Source organism: Apteryx mantelli, chromosome 2 (genome assembly GCF_036417845.1).
Source record: "Apteryx mantelli isolate bAptMan1 chromosome 2, bAptMan1.hap1, whole genome shotgun sequence".
NCBI classification, from domain to species: Eukaryota; Metazoa; Chordata; class Aves; order Apterygiformes; family Apterygidae; genus Apteryx; species Apteryx mantelli.
Genome location: NC_089979.1, coordinates 121,556,590 through 121,577,149, shown reverse-complemented (window position 1 = coordinate 121,577,149; position 20,560 = coordinate 121,556,590). Strand labels below are relative to the sequence as shown.

At 38.4% G+C, this 20,560-nt stretch overlaps 1 protein-coding gene across 1 annotated transcript in view; it reads left to right on the top strand.

Moving 5' to 3' along the window:
- NEK11 (NIMA related kinase 11) overlaps positions 1–19,977 on the top strand; it is a 110,195-nt gene extending 90,218 nt beyond the window's left edge. Inside the window, exons 15-16 of the mRNA XM_013950728.2 lie at positions 17,665–17,901; positions 19,760–19,977. Coding sequence (XP_013806182.1) covers positions 17,665–17,869 — 205 coding nt within the window. The 3' untranslated portion in view covers positions 17,870–17,901; positions 19,760–19,977. The remainder of the gene's footprint in view (positions 1–17,664; positions 17,902–19,759) is intronic.
- The last annotated feature ends 583 nt before the right edge of the window (positions 19,978–20,560 follow it).

Genomic DNA, 20,560 nt, shown 5'->3' with positions numbered 1-20,560 from the left:
AAATACAAACAGTTAGTGCTATTAGTTATTTAAGTGAATCCCCTACAGAAAATGAACCCAACCACAACAGCATTGACATTGATCACTTTCTAAAACACTTTGGAGTACAAAACAGACTGTGTATTCAAGAGAAATTCCAATCAGATTTACTTCAGATAGAAGCTGTTCTGTTTTATGATATGTCAAGATGCAGCAGCTCCTAGGATTTCACTTATGGCTTGGCCCATGTTGTGAAACCAGGTCTCCAGTTTGCCAATCTAATTCCTTTCCATTTCATTTTCATGGAAAACACTTTTCAAAATCAAAAAATGCATCATGGCGTGCCAACTGGTTGTAAGGTGAGGTTGTTTAGCCAAAATACTTACTGATCTTACAGCCTTCACATTGCATTCTCGTAGTAATGGGATAAATCTGCACTGAAAACTGTTACACATTTGACTTGTTCCAAGTTACAGTATATATAGGAGTAGATATAGGAGGCCTGGAAAGAGAATACATAACTTTTGGTTCCTTGAGTTCCTTATTCTTGTTACTGAAGATGTTGCTGTGTCTCAACCTTTTGAACTTCATGGTCATTGCCTTTAGGGCTGAGGTATTATTAAACCACTGGCTTCTTTCAGACTCTATTTTTCAGGGCTGTTTGTCAGTTTTCACAATTTGGTGGCTTTGATCTGCTCAGAAACCTTTGAACTTTGTAGAATAGGCACCTAATGGCATGAAAAAGTTGAAATGCCATATGATCCTTTGGAATTGACACATCCCAGAATAGTTCATAAAACAGACATATGTTAATGAACAGCCTGATTACCTGGAATAACTTGCATGTAATGCATTAGACCTCTCAATTCTGGAACATTTTCCTAGTTATTTAACTCCTGAAAGCAAACCAACGGCATCTGGAGGCCAAAAGGCCCACCCAACTGCCATCTTGAGAACATCCAGCAGACCATACCCATGAACCATTTTTAAGTTATATTCATTAAGAGTAAAATAAAGGGGCTTGGGTTTTTTTGTTTGTTTTTGTTTGTTTTTTGGTAAATAAGTGTACAGATTTATTCTTGTGACTTACAATAACTAGTTAAAGATGTATATCAAAATGTCTACTCAGTTTATAGCCCTTTCTCCTAAATATACTATGGCCTTGCCATTTTCTGAATATGTTAAGGTGAGACTGTGTTAATTTCTTAGAAATGAGAGTGTCAAACAAGCAAGTGAGCATGGTACAGAACCACACATACACGAAGAGATCCCTGCAAATTGCTATACAGGCAAAATGTATGCTTAGAGCACAGTGGGGCAGTTGTCAGTGGGGAGAAGGGAGTACATCTAACTGCAAAATGATGCATGAAGCATCAGCTGTTCTGTTCATCCCTCAACAAACTTCACCTAATGCATCATACCTCATCTGCACAGCAGTGCTGCTTGGACAAGATTAATATAATTTAGACTTGTTCTATTCAGTTTTACTTGGGAAGTCACAGACTTATGATGGGGTCTTCCAGTTGACAACTTCTAATAAAAGAGAGAATGTGTTTTCTTTTGTCTTATAGAAAATGAGTAGCTGGAGTTCTTGTAAGGAAATAGAAAAGAAGAACAGTGGAGACAATATGAAAGTGCAGTGGAATCTGTCTAGGTACCACATCACTATGGAAACAGAAGTATGAAAATTTGTGATTGGTGCTATTATCAGATATTAACAGGGATAATTGTGGTGAGGGAAACTCAAAAATTGCTCAGAAAGTAAGCATTGTGCCTACACATTGCAAATTACATTAATGAAGGAAACTCTCTCATTAGCTCTGATAAAATGGTAGATCTATGTAAAGTGAGCACAGGGTCTAACTGCAGAGAAGGCCTTTTGGTCATTCTTAATTGACACATGTAAATGATGCATGCTTGCAAGCAACTGTAGCAGGACATTCACTTGACAAGATGTCATGTGCTTATTACTTGGAGTCATTAGAGTGTGCTGCCCTGAATGTTTTCTATGACAGTACATAGACGTGCTGTTTATCAGAGTGCCAGTTTAAGTGGCTTCTGCTGCATTCTTGTGCACGGCTGTATACATATATTCATATGAGAGGGTGTCAGGAAGTTGTGCTAAGAGTCTTTACAGGGATGTAGAAGGAAGCCACTGATGTTCTCGAATATGGTAGGTAGGAATCCTTTATCTCCATCTATTTTAAATAAAAATTGCTCAGGGCTTAACTCATAGACAGTCTGATACTGTTTATGATTCAGTCACAAGCTTCGTTCATTATAGTCCCAGAATATTTTCGCAAACATCTGCTTTCCAATCCCCCTTGCATTCCCTGTTCCAGCATTTTGAATCCCTGTCCTCTTTCAGTAATGGTCATGATAAAATCATCTACTCCAGTGACAACAATTTCTAGTTACTTATACTTGGTATCAGTATTCATTATGAAGTTTGTAGCACCAGGGATTTAACTTTATCATTCAAGTGGAGTTCATTCTCTCAGCAAAAATTTCTACTTCAGTGCTAACAATTTCAATACTGGGATCTTCTGCAGTATTGATAAAAAATCTTCGTTTCTTGAACTGGCTCTTGCACAGGTTATCTGAGTTTTGCTTATTATTCTCCCTCCCAGCCTTACGTATTGTGGTGGGAAGTCAGCCAAATATATAAATCACAGTTCTGTGATTCATATTCCTCATGTCAGGTTTTTAGGCTGAGGAATCATGTTAGATGCAGGAAACAGAAGGACTCATGTCTTAGTGTTTTCTGTCCTGGCCCCATCTCATTCCCCTGATCATTCCCATTCCTGGCTATACTGGATGACTCTGCACATGCCACATTCAAAGCAATGAAAGATGTCAGAATCTACAGTAAAAGAGACAGAACCAAAATTTTTAGCCCTCTAGCTGAAAAAATTATTCTGCTTCTTTTCAGATTACTGTATCCTATTATGTGTCCTTCTTTCCAAGTGTAAGACCACCTCAGTTGTCACCCCACAATGAAGTGCCCTGCAGAAGCACACAAGTACCATGAGCCTATGGAAAGTCTTATGATGCCCACTTGACATCTCAAGTCAGTACAGGGGTTCATATTCTAATATGGAAAAGAGAAGGGTGAGAAATAAAGCATGTTTGTGCAGAAATTTGTAGGAAAAAAGTGCCTTATTTGGGTTTTTGTGCAAAAGGATATTGCTATTGCACCTCTCTATATTAAGTAGTATTTGCGTTCCAGGTGTTCCAGTGAGTGAAGATATTATTCCCCTTGAAGCCTCCTCAGAATTGTAGTCAAAATTCTTTTTTCTTGGGGTTTGCTTGTAAAATCAGGATTTGTGTTTTACAGAGTAAGGCTAATGTTAGAATAATCAAATATCTATGGAGCAGAATTTTTGTCTTGTTCTTTCTGTCCTGAAGATATCTAAAGATTTAAAGACATTAGAAAGAAGGAAAAAAATTATTAGTACAGTGTTTGTGCTCCTTTCGTATCCTGGAGGTATCCATGAACACATACAATGAGTCAGTTTAATAGCAGTGAACTTTAATTCAATAAAATGTATACCAGTAAAAGGAAAAGGCTTTTATGCCCCAAATTTTAGGTAAATTAAAATCCTTCAGCACAGCAGTAAGTACCTCTTAGTCAGTCCCTGAAGTCTTATACACAGCAGCATACCATGATCAGGCAAAAGACTTCATCATCACCTGCTGAGTGTAGGTAAAATTATCTTTCAGAAGTCATAGAGAAAAGGCATTTGATAGTATTTTTATTCTGTTCCTGTGAATGCTCATAATGCTATTGGTTTAGATTCATGAGCAGTGTGAATATATGCTTCTTGTGTTTGTGACATTCTCATCAAATGTACCATTTATCTTAAAAATTCAGAAAGAAAGGTCATACTGAAGTGATTGAATGAGCACCGGATAGTCTTAAGTTAAATATTCCTGAAATGCCTAAAGCAGAGGAGAGTTTCTGTACATTTATTTCTGCACATCTTTGAAGTACTGCAGTAAAGAAACTAATTATTTGATTTAGTGCTTTGAGTAGATGTTGGGTGGACTTTCCCTGGAGGTGTGTTCTGTTGGGAAGGAGAAAGGACTTAAGTAGGAAGTGTACTCGCTCTCAAGTATGCCTGAGCTCATTGAAAGTTGCAAGTGAACCATAATTTGTTAGACAGGGATGTACTGATTAAATAGATTTTAATGTGCTACTCTGCCAGCTATGAGTGATGTAGGGATTGAACAGCTGCTACTGAAAGGTATTTGGAGAGAACAGTGTGTTTTACTAGGTTTTTTTTGGTTTGTTCGCATTTGAAATGGTGTTTATATATTGCTCCAGCTTGATGATTTTGGAAAACGGAATTACATATTGAAGTCCCAGGGAGACCTAATCCAAACACTGTCTTGGAATTTTGCACCAATCTGTCACATAGGACACAACTGTGGGCTTCTCTGAAGTGGTCTGCAGTGTGAAGCTTAAATGTAGCCTAAATTAAATCAATATTAGGTCATTTGCTATACTTCAGTATAAAGTTGGCCAGAAATGTTGATGGTTAGTTGCTACATTTTTTGTCACAGTAGAGGTGCCAAGGATAAAGACTCCAGTTCAGCAAAGTTATTTAAATATTCAACAGTATTCAGCTGCCCGGTTTAATCAGGTATTGAACAGAATAGCCATACAGGAGGATATTCACACTAGTTTTAGGAACATTTCCTAGGTGCCTGCTATCTTCTGTGGACTCATCATGTGAAAAGACATAGGATAGTCGAGAGCATATGTGTGAGGCTCCTATTCTGAATTTCTCTGTGACAGAAATTTTGTTTCTCTCTTGCCAGTGCCTGAGGCAGTAGCCAAAATTAATGTATAAAGTTAGGTTGGGTGTCCACCCATTCAGCTTTTGCCTGTACTTGATCATTCTTGCAGGTCATGGCTTGTTCTTTGAGAAGTTTATACTGCTCCTTTCCATCTTGCTTCTGTGGATGGAAAGGGAATGTCACCTCCCAGTGCCATCATAGCAGCAGTTCTTGTCAAAGTGATGTACTTTGAAATAAATAAAGAGACCAAACTTAGTAGCCAGAGTGAGCATTTCTGTTAGCTAATATACAAAAGGGCATGAGGAAGCTTTGATGTATTTTCTTGGGTGCTCATTCTGGTGCTCATTTTGCACATTCCTTGAGCCTCAGGTCCAGCATCTAAAAGAAAGCATAAGATTTTGTGAATTTACTTAAATATTTAAAGAAAACTCAGCATTTTCAATTTCTTTACTGAGCTGCATGTCAAAGATCCATGAGTCATTTCATTATCCTAAATGTTTGAGGATTTTTTTGTTTAAAGTGGATACTAATGTCATAATTACTTTAATGCTAGACAGTTTTTATCCAGTTTGAAAATTGTATTCCATTAGCAAAACACAAATAATTATGAGCCTAGACTCACTCATTTTAAAATGTCCAGTAGCCCAAAACACTCAAAACATTAAAAGAATTAGACTAATACATCTTTTTGTTTTGCACAAAAAGCGTTTCCCTAGTTTTCCATGCCACGCATACATAATACATTGATTGAGCTATTCAGTTTTCAAGCTTCTTGATTTTGCCAATAGTTTGCAAATGTGAGGATGCTTTCACACAGCACTAATTATATAGTCTGGTTTCAATACAGTACCACTTAAAGTATCATGCCAGGGTTTACTAGATGCAGCATTCTGACCTTGGAAGGTTTACAGACGTACTTGGAAGTAGTATAGGCAGCTCATACGCAAATGGCATTCACTAAACCCTAGCCAGGACTACGAACATCTACTGTTTGCTGTATTTCTTTTGTCTTCATCTGCTTGCTACTCTAATACTATACTTATCTGAAAGAAAAATCAGTCCTTTTCCTTCTTTCCTTCTACAATTTTTTTTCTAAGTCATCATAAAGTGATTTCTTTCTTACCTATATGTAAGTCATTGAGGTATAAATCACATATTTCCTATGTGAAAGGTTGTGAGCAATGCAGAGCTGGTATAAGTAAAAAATAGATTATGGGGTAAAATACTGGAGATCCGGGCAACTTGCAAACCATCTGGCATGAAGGAGAGATTAGAGGAGTGGAAATGACGTGTCTCCAGTCATTCCAAAGGAAGCAGCCATGACTTCTGAGGGTGCTGCAGTGCCAGAGGAATGGCTCAGCTGCAGGTCCGTTTCCTTCTGTTATGGATCTCCTTGCTGCAGAGCTTGTTTTCATGAGTCATTTGGCTTCAACATTTAGAGATAGGACCAAGCCAACTGTGCTATATTTACACTGGGAATGTTAACCAGACATGGCCAAAGTGTAGGACAAAAACAGAGGATATTAGTACTTGCTGTTAAGTTTAAGGTAACACATTAGATATGTTTCTCCATTGGCTTGGCTCCTGAGAAGAATGATATTGATCCTGGAAAGAAGTGCTGAGTATTGTAAAAATGCACTTTAGCTTAAAGGCAATTTTTCTGGTTCAGTCATGTTTCTGAGTAGGCTTGGGTTTTATCTCTGTGAATATACTAGCTGGAATGAATTACTTAGATACTGTATTATCATTGTTATATTTATGTAAATGTTAACAGAAATCTTCATTGGTCTTTTATATGCTGTATTTTCAGGCAGTTAAATGTGGTAGTGTTTGACTTTCCAAGAGATTTGAGATAGAGGAATGACCAGGGTCCTATTTTGAAAAGAGTTTAGGTATTAAATGTTTGTTCTCTGGGAGAAAAATAAAAGTACTAGACCTCTATCTGCCTCTTTAAGTGCCTAAATAGTTTTGTAAAGCTTGTCTTGTTTTGATGGAGAGCCAGAGAGAGCTGAATGCATAAATTCTTCTGGGCCTTTTTAAGTATCATAGGTCTACTCTTCATAGTTAATTGCTTTTCTTACTTTCTCAGTAGTATTATGTAACATGGCACTGCCAGAATATGTATTGGACTTAATTCTGTTTTGTGCTATGAACTTTTTCCAGTGCTACAGATGTGGAAAGGGACCTGAAAATAATTGTGGGCTTAATCCATCTACCTTCAGGCTCCTTCCTCTGGAGGTAGATTTGAATTTAGCCCAAATTGTTGCACGGTAACTTTACACACAAAGTTATTTGTGTATATGTCAATATTTTTATGTATATATAGATATACATATGTATATGCATATATACTTATCATAATCGAGCATCTTAAGAGCCACAGCAGGCTTTTTATTTAACTTTTAAAATTTCTTTTCGGTAGGTTTACTTAAAAGTGTTATTATTTTTATGCTAACCTTGTAAGTTTGTTTAGCATAATCACCATTTGTGTGCTGCGTTATTTCCCTCTCTTGCTGTACTGTATGCAAGCCTAGCTGAAAGTTTCATTAGCAAATTACTGCAGGGCTTGCAATGTCCTTACTGTTAATTGTCCAACTCCGTACTGGCTAATTCCATTAATCCCTCCATTGACATGCTTTGACATGTTGACAGCCTTTTGACAGGACTGGCATATTGGTAACTCAGAAATGGGTTATTTTACATCAATATTAACTTTTAATGCAATATAGCAAAAGACTGCTCCCATGGACCAAAAAACTATGTATGTTTAGTATTATAATTGTTTCACTGAAATGCATAAATCTGCATGTCTTTTTCTTTCTTTAACTGGCAAAATTTTAGTTTTATAATTCTCATTTTGGTGTGAGGCCCTAAATCAGGAGAGTCACACAGAAATCGAGGCATATAAAAGAAAATCAGCATTAACCTGAATTACCACACAACTGAATAAAAGATACTGCAGTTATTCTCCTTTCTAACATTTTCTTGTGAGAACTGTGTATAATTATTGATTCTTCAGAGATAACTATTGTATTCTTGCATGCCCAGATTCAAGAAGCAGCTGTATATTGTGCTGCTGTTTAGACACATCTGTGTTTAAAACAAATGCATTAATAAACAAAGTAAATTGGATCAGGGATCTGTTAAATGTGCCTTGAATTTTTGCTTGATCTAGCTCAGTGATGCTGAATGAGTTAGAATGATGATTTTTCTAGAAACACTTTGCATGCCGTGACACTGGTAAAAAACAGGATGTTCTTTAAAATACTTTTACCATGGCTAGGTTATCTCAGAATGTATGTAAAGAGACTCCAACCTGTGGAAATATGTTTCAGATAATCCTGTGTAGACACTAAACTGTATTACTTTTACCAAAAGATCAGTCTACAAGTGTATCAGATAACACCCTTGAAGGACATAAATACTGACTGTAATTTAATAGTAAAATTTCTCACTGGGCTGCTAGATTTAAATAGTCTGTCAATAACTAAGCTTCTTAAGACGATAAAACAAAAAATGATGTTTCAAATCTATATTGAAAAAATAACATACTAACAGGAACAAGTTAAAAGTCAGTCTTTTGTGCTGCAGGTATTATCTAATGTCTATAATACAGTGTTATTATACTACTGCAGTATTACTGCACCTCTGAAACTAGGACAGAATTGCTCTCAAATTTCCAGATCTACCACTGAAATATAATATATGATTTCATCAGCTGATAATCATTTTTCCTTCTTTAATTAACTCCCTTTATTGATATTAATTCTTGAAAAATAAACACTCAATCTGTGCCACATCTAGAGGTCATATTAAAATTACATTTAAAAAGTAGGAATAATACATGTTTGTCAACCAAATATTAGTCCTTATAATCTATTTGCTGTAGAATCTCCTGAAAAAGAGCTCTATATACACAGACTTGCTTTTTCTCTTATTCTTAGTGTCAGCAGTGGGTTTGTTAGTATAGGAAGAGCTTCAGAAGTGCAAAATTGAGGTTTGACTCAACTGATGATAAGTTTTGTCTATTTATCCACAAAGAACAGCAAGTCTGGTGAGGAAAGAGAGGTGGGGAAAATGGAGATTGTTGAAAGAGTTTGAAAAGACTCAAAGAGAACTTGTTTATTCATCATGAGATTTACTTCTATTGCTTCTTGTTTCCCTGAAAGATCAAAACCTTTTCTGTTTCAGGGCAATGTAAGGCACCATGTTTTGTTGTGTTGTGTTTTGTTTTGTGGGAAATGGGCAACACAGAGGGAGGGGAGTACTTTGCTGAAGCTCCTGCTATCTTCCACAAGAGGCCATGGCATCTATTTAGAGCAATGAGGATTTGGCCCGTAGTTACTACCAGTTTCTCTCTGAAGGGAGGTTTTATCCCCAAATGAAGGATTTACAATATTATTCCACTTGCTGACCAGAGAAAAACATTCATATTCATTGTGGATTTAAATGCTCCACTCTAAATAAAGTGATGGGGCAAGTTACATGGGGTTTTTGCCTTTGGTATTGGACATTAAGCCCAAAGTAAAAAGCCATTGCCTCTTTTCACAAGCTATATCATAGTTTCAGTAGTTAGTACTCAACTAACAGCTTTAAATTCTAATTCATGCTTCTTCCAAGAGCAGATGTCAGCTTCAATTACTATTTTACAAATTCATTTATCTCAGAAAATTAAATGCATGGAGAATATTATTGTTGATATTTCTTCAGCTGTGTGTCTACAGTTTTATATAATAAGATCCTTCTTAGCTCATGGGAAAACATGTTCTGAATATGCTTTAGATTTTGCAGGTCTTTCAAGTAGGACATTAGAGACTTTTGTTTGCAATCAAATTAAGGTACTTTAATTCAGGAATCATGAAGTAATTAAGGATGAACTATGAAAATTATCGTTGTTTCTTCAAGTGAAGAAATCTCCATTCAGCAGTAATGTAATGAAAGTCAAAGTCCACTGAGGCTTGAAGGTGAAGGTAGGGGCTGATCTTAACAATTCAGGTTGTATTTCTCTAGCTTTTATATAATTCTTTCCATCTCCTTTCTGTTTTTTTTTTTTTTTTTTAAATATGCCCTTTTCTTAGACTTTGCTGTACTTTTCACATTCCCAGGATTGAGCAGATGTCAAAACTAGAAAGGTATTTCGCTACCTTTAGAAATAAGTTCCTAAAGAATAAATCATGGACCTTATAATGTGCTTCTCTCAGCAGATCTCAAAGGGTCTTCATAGAGCAACAGAGAAGCTTTGCTGCAAATGAACCCAGAGCGGTTCATTTTAAGTTTCAGAGAAGCTGTAATGACTCATAGTCAGTAATGGCAACATACTGAATGACAGGAAGATAACTTGAGGAAAAATGGACCTTTTGCCTGATAATTGAGACGAACCTGTTCACTGAACCATGAGATGCTGTAGCAGATATTCTAAGATTTTCTGGTTCAGTTAGAAAACAGTTTTTTGTATGAGATCAAAGATATGTAATTTCCTAATGCTTTTTTTAAAGAATCATTTCAGGAGATAAATACAACAATTTTTTTTCACCAAGATTCATGTTACTACTGCTTAGCTGCAAAGTGGCATTGCACTCTTTCTTGTAGAGAAATGCTAGGTTTATAAATGAATGCCTAGAAATAGGGACAAATCTTAGTTGGGTTTATTGGTGAGAATCCTAAGTGATACTGCGGGACTACATGGAGATATACCTGAGTTAGGGAGAACAGAATTTAGCCAAGTGTTTAAATTATTCTTTCTTTAGATGTTGCAAGTTATTCTTATGGCTGTTAATTTTTCAGATGACACTGGAGATTTGGAGTTTCACCTAAGATAGTCTAGAAAGGTATTGCATGCACCTAAGAGAAGAAGTAAAAAGGTATCTTAATGCTTCCTGCTTCCATTTGCTCCTTGGCCCAGAAAAGGACTTCTTTAACCCAAGCTGTGATCTGAAACAGTATCAAAGTTGATTTCAGGAGAAACAATTTTTCAGAAAGTACTTGATGGGAAACTTGAACAATAACTTCACCAAAAAAAGTGACAAGATTATTCATCACTTAGCAATATTAAGTCAACATGGAATGCCTTTCTGGGGGAAGAAAAAAAAAAAAAAAGGCATGCCAGTTGGTTTGGGGGATTTTTTTGAGTTGGCCTGAAATGTATTGGGTGTAGTTCTGTGCCTGTGGTGCGCAGAGGTCAGAGTAGGGAATAGTAGAAACTTCTATCACAGAAACAGAGACGTCCATGCTCATTTAGCCTGGATCCATGCCAGAGCCAGAAGTGGTCACAAGTGCAGCACAGAGGCACCTCCCCATGCTCCTGCTGCATGGGGTTGCTCAGCAGCTGTCTAGACCCTGCCTCAAAGATCCCTACACGTGTTTCTGTGCCCTGTGAGCCCTAATCACGACAGGTTTGCTTCTTATTTACAGTATGCTTGCTGGTGTATTGCAGACTGCCTGGCTGCATCCTGAAGGATAAAACACACTTTAATGCCCACTTGAACGGGTATCCCATGCCCAGAAAGCTTCTTTTTTTACGGCTTATATTGAGGATGCCTCAAGTAACATTAGTATTTTGAATTTTCTGTGGTTGACTTAGGAGCAGTGTGTTTGTTGTCTGATATGGCAGAGGTGAGATGTTACTGTTGATGTCTGAACCAGAGGCACTTTCATGAAGTTATTCTGGTGTGTTCAGTTGTGACGTGTGTAGAGCAAAGTGCCGGCGCAGCTGCAGAACCTCTCTCTGCTCCCTAGAACAAACCACACAGCACCTCCCAAAAGGCAGTAGTGAAAACTCTGTATTTGTGAGCAAAAAGTGCCGCTTAACTTTGGGGGTGGGTGAGGGAAAGCAGAATGGTTTTAAATGATGGTTGCTATTAGGCCAAATGACATTTGAAAGTGAGAAGCTGAAAACCCCCTTAGCTGCTGCTCTGTGTCAAAGTTATCCTTCAAGGCAGACAATGACAGCTGTTAAGTGATATTAACCCAGCTGCTAACACCCACAGAGGAGTTCAAACTTAAGCATTAATCCTGCTTTGCGGCTTTTGCCAGTGCTGCTTAAAGGTAGGTGTATTGTAATTGATCTCCAGACCAGAAAGGAAATGTTAATAGACAGCTAGTAGCAGTATAGTCAAAATAAAGACCCACAAGCCAATAGCAAATTCTTTGTTCACCTAGGGAGAGATTTACAACTTCCTCAGTCAGCTGAGAACACAAAGCTATTATATTGTCAAATTTTAGTGATTTTGCACTGATGTATAGGAAATCAACTGCAAATCACCAGATATCCTGATAAATTCATTTGGGCCAAGATTCACCAAATGCCTTGGAACTTTTTTAGATGCAGTTAGATACCTTCAGTATAAAACTGCCGTTCTCAAAGTTTCTGTTTAGCTCCCCTCTAATACTGGCAGTGAGTCAAAACGGTAAGTGTCACTGATCTTGCTGGTGTTTGTACTGCTTCTGACATGCTCAGAAGTACCTTACCTTTGATAGAATCAAGTGTAAGTTCCTTCTTCATGCCAAAACCCTATAATTATTCACAAATCAGCTATCTGTCTGCCTGTAAGGCCTTTGGGGTTTGTTCCAGTCAATATTCCCAAGGCATGGATTGTGTGCTGCACAAAAACTGACAGCAAAAGGTATTTTATTTCAAACCACAGCTACCACAGACAACAGTGTTGGGACTGGCAGTACGTACTGCGTAGTCGGTAGGTTGGGGGCCAGAGCCCTCATCCAGGCTATGGAAAGTCCCAACCCTGTTCCCTGCTCTGCTGGGAGCATTGAGGCTGCCCTGGTGCCCCATGCAGACAGAAGGAGTAAGGGAAGGCAGGCTTGCTGCTCAATCTGCTGCACTTTGCTGTGAGAAAGCAAGCAATGTGGGCGCTCGCTTACATGTGGTAACCTGGACTTCAGTCCCTGCTCCAAGGACTGCTTATAATATTTTATATGGGGAAAAAAAACCTTGAATTACTCCTTTGATGCAAACAACATTTGCACAGGTCTCTCATGTTTTCCTTAGTCCTCAGTCTATCTAGAATTACCCTCCCTGCTTGCTCATTCTCTTCTGGGCCAATACATCTAGGATGTTTTTATACAAATCAATATGCAGGTCGAGGAGAGTCCTTTGTCCCCCAGTGCAACTGGTGATGATGGCACTGCCGTGGGAGACATGGGTTTGAATCCTGTTCAGATTTCCAGCTGTAACCAATGACCCTGGGATAAAAGGGGGGAAGTGGTCATGTTGAATTGCTGCAAGTTGCGAGTGGACAGAGGTGCTTCCCCACTTTACTAAAGCCAGATAGATGTCAGATTTAGGATACGCCCCTTTTCATTTCTGATGGGCTGTTGTTTTGGGTGGATGCCTTTCTGGGGCATCTGCCTGTGCGTTGTTCAGGGAGCTTAGGGCTCAACCACAGAGCTGTGAATTTCATTACATCAGCAAGACACCTAAAAATTAGGAATCACAGTGCTCAAATGCCAGTAATGCATTGTGTATCTAATGCCCCTTGTATGTCTAAGCCTTTGTAATACAGTGAAACAAAATCAAGTTCCACCACCACAAGTTGTTTATCACTTACCTGTTTTCAAAAGAATAATTTGAGATATGCTGTTTTAGTATGCTAGTGTATATTATTCTGGATCAGCCCCTTGGATGATAGGCATTGACATAGCTTCTTTGGTTTCAGCACAGTGAAATCAGTTTAGGCAATACAGGATGGGGGTCTGGCCTGTGTTTGTTAGAGTAATGAAGTATCCCAGATATCAGATATCCCCCCTGCTTGTGGAATCTGGGCTAGAAAAGAGATGATGGCTCATTTCTGGGGGAAAATAGTGAGTTTGCAGGTGAGTGAGATATAAGATAGCACAAAGAGAGCAAATGCCACATAATCAGAAACTATTGCCAAAGGGAGTGTAAGTAGGGGCTTTGGACTTGTTTTCACAGTGCATTCAGAAGTTAGACTTTTAATATTTAAAAACTTCATATATGCAGGTGTTGCACATGACATGTAAAATAGGACTTTAAACACAAGTGTAGTGCAAACATCCATAATTGTGCCTCTGCAGGGCTTCATATGGATGGAAAAATGTATACTAGCATAGGATCAGGGCCATAAAGTGCAAGTCTTGCTTTCCAGGAAGGGTTTTTTTTTTTTTTTTTTGAATCAGTATAATAAAAAAGTCACTCAGTAAAGTCTATTTGACATTTGCTGGCTTAGATCCCACATGTCTCTCCCCATCCCAGGAAGTATATTCTCTGGTAGCAGAATTGCGTTAATCTAACTCTTTGTCCAAATTGAACCTGATGTCTTCTTTCATAAAAGCAGAGGTTATAAATTTTGTCACCTATCCCTTTATTTTCAGCCTATGAACACTTACTGCCTAATTCTATTGTATCAGCTATTATACAATAAGCTAATTTGCATGCTTTGTCAAGCTAAATAGAGAAGATTCAAGTCTACGGGTCGCAGTTATTAGCACAAGCAATACTCCTGAGGCTTGTGTTTACTTTATTTTGCATCTTTAAATAGATAGGACTGCTGACAAATTAAATATACTTGTTGAAGAGGGACAGAGGAGTCAGTAACGGCATTGATGAAGTAGCAGTGACTCCACAATAGCTTCTCATGTATTTATTTTTAACCCTTGGAGAGAAATGCTCCAATATTTCTAATGAAGCTTTGTGAAGAAATTTACATTATTTGCCATAGAAATCCCCATTTAACTTTCTGTGGTTGTCAGTGTCTGAGAATTAATCACTTCCAACAGTTTTGTTTTTCCCCTAAACAGCAACGCTGATGATGATAGAAAAAAAGCCATTTCTCATTACAGGAAGCAGGACTGAATCAGGTCTTGCTCTGTAGAGAATCCAGCTTGGCCCTGTGGCTTCTTATATGGGGTTTCATCCTTCTCTGCTGCAATCTCCTCATCCATCTCTGTGTCAGAAACTAGCAGGAGGATGTAATGCATAGCTGAAGGGTGGCTCAGAAGTGGGCATGACCGATCTGCACAAAAAAACAGTGACAGCAGATGGGATGTGAGGAGAAGGTATTTCCTCCTGGTGAGATCAGAAGAGTCATCCAGAATATCCCCCAGATAGAAAGCTGTTTAGATGTATTGTCGGTTTGCACAAGCTGTAGGTCCTGCTATACATGATAGGATTTTTCAGGAATCTTTTATATACTTATAAAGCTGTTCTGCATTACTGAGGAAAACATATGATTTCATATTGAAAAAAGTTTAAGAAACAGCAGACTAAAATTCTTCAAAATAATTTTCTAAGAGTGGAAGAATTTAAATAATGTTGAAATTGTAGCAGCTGGAATCTCACTGTAGTGATGTTATTGTTCATCTCTGGTACATCAGGATGACCACAAACAAATATAGCCTGCCCTGTAGCTGTCTCTTTAGGTAAATTATGCTATTCAGGTTGAACTGTTGGCATTGCCTTTGTGTTAGTCATAGAGTAAAGTCATGCTTCTCCCAGGTGGAACTGGGGAGTGCAATGTTGTTGGGGGCAGTGTGCAATATTAACCATTTAATCTGCTTTTCAGGAGTCTTACGTGTGCTCCCACTGAAACCACGTGCAGCGTACTGGTGTGCTAAACCTCAGTGCCAGTGCCAGTAGACTATTCTGGTTCCTTTCTCTATTTCTATACAGCTCTGAATGAGCAGTCCCCACCACAGTCATGCAAACAGAGCATGTTGTGGCTCCCTTCTGCCCTCTGCCCCAGTGGCCACGTATGGGCTGGCATTGGGTTGTGCTAGCCCATGGCTACAAGGGCGGCTCCTGTGCATGCTGGAAGGTGCACTCTGCTCATGGCTAAAGCCACATGCAACATGCTGCGTGCAGAAGTTGAGAGCAGATCAAAGCCCTGTGTGAGAGACAGTATAGACATACCTGTGAGACAACATATGCTGTAAAGGCATGCTAATCCCCATGTTGGTGATAGGCAGCTCACTGCTCTGGTCGTAAATGAGGTGGTTCCCATCCTCGGACAACGCTGAGGTCCAGCCTCTCAGTTTGCCGTGGTCTAAGTCTGTAGAAAACAGCATGTGACAGAGACTCAGTGGAAGGGGAACACAAGCACAAATATTCAGGCTGAAATTGTGGAATATAGTACAGTTCACAGATTGAGCATATGTGAGATCCTGTCACTTCGGGCTGGCAACTCCTTTTTTTCTAATTAAGAGAATTTCCACCAAGTAAAGCCTTATGGCATCAAATATGTTTACTAACTAGAGATACAATATGTGGAATGCTTGAGAAATAAGTTAGACCATCAAAATCTCAGATACTACTGGTTTGAATAAACTTCAGTATGGAAGAATAATTTGTCAGAGAAACTTTGTTCACATATGCTAAGAAGCTTTACTGAAGAAGTGTCCATGCCATAATGGATTTCTTGGAAAAGCAACAATTGTCCCGTGCAAATACTCTTAAAATCCTAGCAAAGTGCTAGTGGGAGGAAAGGCTGCTTAAAACAAACTTACCTGAACAAAATTAGACAATTTTTTAAGCAAATTGCCAAAGTTTCTGCAAGGTGACCCAATTAGTCCAGCTCCCTTTTTGACTAAGTAAAAGGCATCATTACCCCTGACACATGCAACTTTGACTCTAGAAGAAAATCAAATCTCAACTGCTCTACTATATAAAAAAAAAAAAATCAGTGAAAGAAAATGACACGGATGAGGCTGTATAGATAGCTATAGGTCTCTTTTGTGTGTCGGCATTACAATGGAGTGTTACACAGTCACAGCTTCCCGCTCCAGTAGTCTACCCTAATCCTTGAATGTCCTTGACAGATTGCACTCAAGGAGCTGTTTTTGAAACTCCTTCTCCCCCAAATTATCTCACTTATTGCTTCAAATTCCCCTAGATGAACATCCTATCAGGACTGTATGGCAGCGCACAGCATATTTATCAGCAGCCTCTGCTGCTTGTTGCCTCTGGGGGGTGTCCAGTCCTGCGGTGGACATTGTATGGATGGGCCCCACTGAGTTCCAGGAGGAAGCGAGAAGAAAATTTGTTCTTTTCTCTGCGTGACAAAGCAGTTTTGTTTAAACACAGAGGTGAACAGAATTCCTTTGACAGACATATGCAGAGCAGGTACATTGAGTTTCTGTTATGCTGAAGGAGAAAATTACTTCAATATTTTCATCAAAATATTGTGAACTCATTGACTCATCACTGAGTTGAATATTTTGTGTTACATGTGGCTTGTGACCCATGAATTTAAATAAGTCTGCCTTAAAAAAAAACAACTGTTCATTACCTTGCAGTTTTCAGTTGGATCTTTTTGTTATAAATCAACATTAAGTTCCTGTGAGTGTATTCTTTATCACTGACATACAGATCTGTCTCCTGATAAAAGGCTAGTGCTGTAGGAAAAGAAAAAAAGTGTCAGTTAGCTCATGCTGATCTTGTAAAACAGTTTCCTTATTATTTGATAGGAGCCAAAACAAAGCAATGGATTCTGAAATGTGTTTGTTCTCATAAAATGCCACTGCTATACTGCTGCCTGGTGTTGTCTGTTGTTTCTGATGAAATCCAGAAGCAGTAATATGCACATGTATACTGGACTTGCTGTAGATATAGCAGTATGTCAAACTCGGTATGAAAAGGAAATTTTGATTGTAACAATGACAATGGCCAAACTTTCTATGACTTCAGTGTGGCCAAGTTTTTACTCCTGGGCTGTTATTATTATATTACAAATACCAGCAGAGAAATTCCATAGGAAATTTTAGTTCCTTGTACAGTCAGACAAATAATGTATATCATTATAATTTTAATTAAAGTTAGCTACAACATTTTACAAAATCAGGGCCAGCTATTCCATGTTTTATATATAATGTGAATTAACTGTTACTTGACCTTTCTGTAACATTTATCTGCAGATCTGCCATTCAGAAGCTGGGAGAGGAAGTATTTGAGAAAGTGTACAGGTATCTCAAGCAAGCAAGACAGCAGAATGCCAGTGAGGATGAGGTCAGGAGGAGCCTGGAGAAAGTGGTCTCTAGAGCAGGTGACTGCTTCGAAGTGGATCAGCTTCTCTACTTTGAGGAACAGCTACAGGCTTCAGAAGCACTCCTTCAGTCATAAAACTTGTGGCAGTGACTTGCAGCACTGAGAATGTAAGTGAAATTGCTGAGCTACCTTCTTCAGGCCAGCAAGCAAATACTTTGCCACTGAGGGTAACAGTAGTACCTAGGCGTGTGAGTAAACGCTGATATTCCCAACTGTGCAGTGAGAGGGGGGTAAATACTGTAAAGGTTACAAGGGCAAGGTTGCAAAATGTTTGCAACAGTGGAGGAGAGATTTCACAGTTATCGGCATCCCTTTTTTACCACCTAGGGCATAAGGGAAGATATTCTTCCAAGTCTTGGTCAGGCTTCAGTGCTGCACTCAGAGAAGTCATCAGTAAAGATGCCTCTGATAGAAATGGTGCAGGATTTGAACCCAGGTGCTGTTGATTCCTGTGGTAACAGTAGCTGGTCCTTATGACATTCAAGCACATACTTTTTGTACTTTGGCAGACTTACCTTGAACATACATATATATGTATGACTACTCAGCCAGAATTGTGTTGTTATTATTGATTGTCAAAGGGCTGCATTTAATCTGTGTGACTTTCAAAGGGACTGTGAAAATACATACATACACATATATTTATGTATGTATAGGCATACATATGTGCGCAGAACTATGTATGTATATGCACAGAGACAGAAACATGTTAGGCCATATCATCGTGTGTATGTGTGTATGTTTAGAGACAGAGATGTAAGGCCTGAACTATAGCTGACTATGGTAACTGGGAATCCTTGTGACTTCTACAGTTTTAGATCAAATTTAGTTGAAATAATAAACTGTTTTTTGGCTTGTGCACAGATACTGTTAATGTTTTATCCCAGTATTTATGCTCACCTGTTGATATGCATCATACTTTTGTGGATTTCAAATATATCTTATGCTCTGATCATATACCTAATATTTTCCTTCTACCTTTTCTTTCTTTTTCTCCTGCATTCTGAACTGCTTCATCCATCTGAGTACAGCACTAAAGCAAAACAAAATGGTACTATCTGTAGAGGATTCTCAAGTGAACTGTAAGCCAAATTCATTTTAGTCATCTAGCCATCTTAATCCTTATGTTTCCTGCTCTTGTGCTACAACTCTGAAAGTACTCAAGTACAGAATTAAATAAATAATTAAAAAATTATGTGAATATCACAAACAATTGCTATTTGATTTGGGGCAAGTTATTTACAGCTAAGGATACAGGACCTGACTGACTGTAAATTAAGCAGTGGTACTGATCCGTCTTTGTGACATGCTTTAAGAGACTCAAAGGGAATGGTAAGTAAAGTCAGCTTAATCTACATCAGCATCAACACAAAGTGCAAAAGGAAAGAACATGCCCAAGAAAGAAAGAAAGGGCATTATGATACTTTCACTTCACAATAATAGGAGAGTCCAGCACGTCTGACTTCAGCTTCTATTAGGAATACAGGGCACAGAAAACCAGAGGCTAAATTCCACTGTGAAGTGTGTTTTTTCTTGCATGTGGTGGTTCAGATCCCACAGGTGGAAAGGCAGCTTTGAGCACAGATTCTCCATCAGGATTCAGTCTCTTTCCTGTTATTTCTTCTTGTACTTGCACTCCCCATCCTTCTCAATGTTGGGTCTGGGTATTTGCTTCCATGTTTTTTACCGATGGCTTAATTTAAGACCATTTAAAAATCGAAGTGGCCAAAGATCAAGATGTAGGAGGAGTGGTTGGATGTTGCAGGGACTAAAAAGTTGGCAAGCCGAGCAATAAGTAGCTTGCATCTGGTGCGAATAATGTCAGAGGGATACAGTCTTGACTACAGCACTTATCTCTGGCTGTGATCCAGAACAATTTATCACAACAACCTCAAAAACCACCTCTGTAGGCAAGCAATCACTTTTCATTAATGAGAAACACCTCATCAGTCTTTTTTCCTGCAGCCTGCAAGAAAAACACGTGCACAGAAATGGGTCAAGCTCTCTGGAGAAGTCAAGTGCTTGGGAAATCATTAAAGGGCAACCTTTGAAGCCTGGAAATCCTGCTTTAGCCATGCAGACTACCCGCAGGCAAATGGTTGCTCTCTGGTGAGCAGAACTTTTGCTTGTTGCACATGAAAAAGAGATCACAATAGCTTTTATCATAACTTCAATTACTTTCTTCTCTCTGCAGAATGTGACCTCCAAGTCATGTGAGGATCTGGAGATTACTCCAGTATCTGTGTGTTCATATGCTTTAAACTGTGTTTTTTATTTTTCTGTCAATCATCCCACAATTAGGCAACATGGTTTGCTTGGTAAACTCAGCAGGAACCTTTTTATCTTTGAACTGTAGTAACAGCAAAGAAATAAACACTAAGGGTTTGCTAGGGATTCTTACATCACTGTTTTGGCTGATAGTCACTTTAGAAAAACATTAGGTTGCACTATATGTCTTTGTCTCTAATCCAGGACTTGCTTGCAGCTCTCCATTCAAAGAGGGAACTTATTTTGGGGCATATTTTATCTTTCTGTCATAATTTGTTATTAACAAAGAGCAGGAACTGTCTGCTTAACACATGGAGTGTTTTGAATAGCATAGTTGCTGTTGCATCTTATTGTAATATAAATTAGCAAAGTGTACATTTAAATTGTTGTATGTAAAAAATGATATGCACCCTTGAAAATTAAGTTGAAGTCCCTTTGAAAATGTGGTCTTATAATACTTGCTTTTATTCTCTTGAAAATAAGAGTTTTCAATCCTGA